The sequence below is a fragment of the Myotis davidii genome, unplaced genomic scaffold (assembly GCF_000327345.1).
Source record: "Myotis davidii unplaced genomic scaffold, ASM32734v1 scaffold8563, whole genome shotgun sequence".
NCBI lineage: Eukaryota > Metazoa > Chordata > Mammalia > Chiroptera > Vespertilionidae > Myotis > Myotis davidii.
Window position 1 is genome coordinate 6954 of NW_006293650.1, and position 4644 is coordinate 11597.

At 56.0% G+C, this 4644-nt stretch overlaps 1 protein-coding gene across 1 annotated transcript; it reads left to right on the forward strand.

The window, feature by feature from the left end:
• The first annotated feature begins 205 nt into the window (after window positions 1-205).
• LOC102753423 (pulmonary surfactant-associated protein D-like) lies at window positions 206-3598 on the forward strand. Its single transcript, XM_015566222.1, has 3 exons — window positions 206-274; window positions 433-592; window positions 3097-3598. The coding sequence occupies exons 1-3, from the start codon at window positions 206-208 to the stop codon at window positions 3474-3476; spliced, it is 609 nt and encodes a 202-aa protein (XP_015421708.1). The 3' UTR covers window positions 3477-3598.
• The last annotated feature ends 1046 nt before the right edge of the window (window positions 3599-4644 follow it).

Consider the following 4644-nt stretch of genomic DNA (forward strand, 5'->3'; position numbering starts at 1 on the left):
GCTGTTCTCTGACCTCTATGACTGCTCTCACACCTTCTCACACTCTCCCCCTTCTGAGAAGACTCAGTGCACTTACTGGCTGGTTTTTTTCCCAGGACCTCCAGGACCTGCAGGTGTGCCCAAGCCAGCTGGAACAGAGTCCCTCAGGAATGCAGGGGAATGTATTTAAACCAACCCCCAAAAGGGAGCACCAAATAACCCAGGGATGGGGAGTACTTCAGGGTTGTGCAATGCCATCTCTCCCCTCAGCAATGTGCTCCCAGCCTCTCAGAATGTGCTGTGAAATGCCCTCTGGATCAGAGTTAGTGGGGTGCCAGGACATGCTCAGGGCACAGTGTGCTCACAACAGAGCCTCAGGGAACCTGTGGGCAGCAGGGCCAGCTGTGTCAGTGGCTGTGGGCTTCCTGGGGCCCAGCCCCTTACCCTCCCCAGGAAAGCCTATCTCTGAGCACCTTCCCTTGGGACCCGGACTCTGAGCCGACCCATGGCTGTGAGGGACTGGTCTTCACTGGCCCTCTCTCTCCTGCAGATATCGCTGTTCTGAGGCAGCAGGTGAAGGCCTTGGAGGGAGCCTTCCTTCAGTATAAGAAAGGTGAGTTCCTGAACCTGGACCTGAACCTGAGCCAGTCGCCAAGAGCAGGCCCCAGGCGGGGACCTTTTTTGGGTTTGGAGTTGGCCGGGCCTGAGGCAAGTCTGGTTCTAGGATTGGGGGCTCTAGGATGCTAGCGGGATTGGATGATGGGCTAGACCTGGGGCAAAGAATAGGGTGGGGCAGAGAAGGGCAGCCACATGGTCCAGGAGCTGAAAGCAGATTCAAGGGACATGGAGCAGGGTGTGGCCCTTACACCAGCTCAGTGGGCTGGTGCCAACATGATCAAGGCTACCAGGCTCCAGCCCCCACCATCACAGCCACCAGTGACCCAAGCCAGATCAATGCCCCAAACCAAGTGCAGTTCTGACCTTCCCTCTTGCTGACCAGTGCTGGTCCCTGGACACCCCACTACCCAGGATACATTTCTTATCTCTCTGGGGCTGGGGGTGCAGATCCCTCAAGATGTTGTGCCCAGCCCACAGCAGCAGTGACTCCAGACACTGCCCTGAGTGTTGAGCGCTCATGGCTGTAAAGGTCTGACCTTGGCATGTGGCCATTGAGAGCCTCAACTGAGAAATGTCCTGGGTCCGGCTGAGGGCAAGCTGCCTCTGGGCTCTGCCCAGTGCTGGGCTCTCCCGCTCCTCCCTGGGTGTTTATGGTGGAGACTCTGCCCTAACCTCGGTGCTGAGGAGTCAGAGGCTCCAGCAGCACAGCCCAGTGCCTGTGCCTCTGGACATCTCCACCTCAGTCCTAATTTGCCCCCCTCCTCCCCGCTTTCCCCATGTCAGCTTTGAGCTCAAATCATTCAGCAAATCTCATTGATCCAAAGAGGAGATTCTGAAGGAGGAGAGCACACAGGGGTGAGACCTAGGGTTGGTTCCTACATACCTAAGGCCACCAAGTACCCACATACCAAGGGTGAGGTTTCAAACATTTGGTATGTCTCCCTCTATCCACAAACATGCATGTGCACTCTCTCCCTCACATGCACACTGATGCAAAAAAAGGAAAATTCATGGTATACACCTGAAACATGTGTGTGTATTACACACATGCCATCACTCACCTCGTGTCATCTATACCCATGAGCACACATGCATATTCACACACACCCAGGTGGGCCTTCAGTGCTCACATATACCTTCAGATGGACATGTAGCCATATTCGTGTATGCACACACAGACCCAGCCGGGTGCATGTAGTGAATGGCAGATGAACTCCTGTCCAGGGCTGCTCTGGGTGCCCTCCTGAGCCTGTGGAGAGTCTGCCCCCTGAACCCATGTGGAAGGGTCACAGTGGGTCAGGGTGCAGCCTGGGCACCTCACCGGCCCTTTGGGGCTGGAGCACAGCCCTCTCAGGAGCACTGAAGGCTTCTATGCATGAACCCAGAAGTCAAAGGGATGGAAAATGAGCCTGGCCAGTATGGCCCAGTGGTTGAACATCGGCCTATGAACCAAGAGATCATGGTTTGATCTCTGGTCAAAGTATGTGCCTGGGCTGTAGGTGTGACCCCCAATAGGGGACGTGCAGGAGGCAGCCAATCAATGATTCTCTGTCATCATTGATGTTTCTATCTCTCTTTACCTCTCCTTTCCTCTCTGAGGTCAATAAAAATATATTAAAGCACGCGCGCGCGCACACACACACACACACAGGATGGAAACTGAGATAGAATGAGAACATATAGTTGAATGTCACACAGGTGATGCTTTTATAAATTGTGTTCCCATATTAAGATAAGGAACAGGAAACCCCCAAAAGGAAGTGACTTTCCCTTGTCCACCTGGACAGTCATGGCCAAAGCGGTGCTGAACATCTGGCCCTCTGACTCCCAGACAGGCCTCTCTCCAGCACTGACTCTCTCCTGCCCCTGATGCCCATGCACACCTCTCAGCTGTCCTTGTCCTCTCTCCAGCTCTCCAGCCTCCCCCACATGCACACCTAGAGGCCAGCACTGGGCGCACACAGTGCAGAGATTAGCACAGCGCTGCCCTCAGATGGCCCACCCTCTCCTCTTCTTTCCCACACCCACACCCGGCACGGACCTCCCTGTCAGTGCCTCATGCCCTGCTGTTATGCAGGGTCCATGGTGAGATCAGAGGGCGCTTCTTCCTTGTTCCCAGCGCTCAGAGGCTGCACGATGCCAAAGCTTCTCAGTCCGGCCAGTAACTGGGAGACCGATTCTGCCATGCAACATGGTGTGCAATAGAAAGAGCACATCGCAGCTCTAGTGTGAGATCAGGTAAAGGTGACCCCCCAACTCTGCATGTGATGGTCACATGATGTTGAGCCTCTTACTTAATCTCTCTGAGCCCAGTGTCCTCACCTGTAACTAGACAGGCAGATCCACCTCCCAGAGCGCACCGCGGATCCGGGGTCTCACCTTTGTCCTCCCTGGTGCTCTGAGGCCCTATATGGGAGGCCTGGGGCTCTGGTTGGAGCACAAAGGTCTCAGAGCCATGGAGAACCCCAGAACCCCACCCTGACTGTGCTCTCCTCCTAGTGGAGCTCTTCCCGCATGGCCGAGATGTTGGCCAGAAGGTCTTCAAGTCAGCAGGCTTTCAGAAACCTTTCCAGGAGGCACAGCAAGTGTGCGCACAGGCCGGGGGGCAGCTGCCCTCCCCACGCTCTGAAGCTGAGAACCACGCCTTGCAACAGCTGGTCGACATTGAGAACAAAGGTGCTGCGTTCCTGAGCATGACTTTGTCCAAGGTGGAGGGCAAGTTCACGTACCCAGGAGGGGCGCCCCTGGTCTATACCAACTGGTCCCCCGGGGAGCCCAACAACTACGGAGGCAATCAGTACTGTGTGGAGATGTACACCACCGGCAAGTGGAACGACGTACCCTGTGAAGTGACACGCCTTGTGATCTGCGAGTTCTGAGCCCTTGGGGTGGGTAGGGCAGCTGTGGTCCAGGATTCTGGCCCAGACCCGTGTGCTGCCCACATGACAAGGAAGAGCTGAGGGCTCTATGGCCGGGCTTCTGCACAGAGCTGTGGGATGTGATCAGCCAAGGGCTCCCATGGAACTCCTCTCTCAGAATAAACTGCGAAACTGGCTTCACATACTGTCTGCTCTGTCGAAGGAAGAAGGGGCCAGCCTGCATTCTCAGTTGTAAGGGATAAAATTAGGTCCCAAAATCCAAAGGCTCCTCCTCAGCTCTGCCTCCTCAAACTGTCAACCTGGCTAGTCACTCCCTCCTCTGTCACTCCCTCCTCTGTCACCCCTCCTCTTGCTTTGGTGTCCCCTTATGGCAGTTCCTTATCATCCTCTTTTGCTAGCCCCTCCCCCTCTTCTTGGCCACTTAATGGCGACCTGCTCAAGCCTTAGCCCTCCATTCTCTCCCCTCCTCACCCTCACTCCAGGGATGAGCTCATTCTGTCCAGGGCTCAGATCCCTGGCACCCACATTACATGCCTGCTCAGGACCTCCTGGAGCCCCGGACCCCTTGGCCAATGCCAGCTGGAGCCCCAGGGCTGGGCAGTTCCAGTGCTGCTCCTTGTTTTAAGGCCTGAGCCCGGAAGGTGCACAGCGCCATGTGCTGACCTGGCAGGTCATCTGCCTCCCTGGCAGATCTGTGTGGCCCAGTTGAGTAGCCTCCTCTGCATCCCTGCACACCAGAACCTCATTCTGCCCTGTCATTGTGTCTGCCTGTCGGCTCATGGGAGGGCGTCCCTCCTGCACATCCCCTTCCAGCTGAGATCTCAGGCACAGAGGGTCCCGCCATGCTCAGGTTCCCCCCCAGCCCTGCCCTGGCCTCCGTGCAGGATGTTCTTCCCCCACCACCTCAGAGACAGCTGGGCAGTTCCTCGTCCTCCTCCCACAGAGAGGGGGCGAGGGGAGACTTGCTCAAGGTCCCAGGTGTGTCAGTGCTACAACTTGGTCCCATGAAGGGTCATCTGATCCCAAACCTTATATTTCTGGCCTGTCAACTTTTAGGCCAAAGGCCCCTGTATACTAGTTGATTTTAATGACACTTGTGCTTAGGAAATTGGAAGGACACCTGGATGAAGCCCAGGCTCATGCGAGAGGCAACAAGACACGAAAGCAG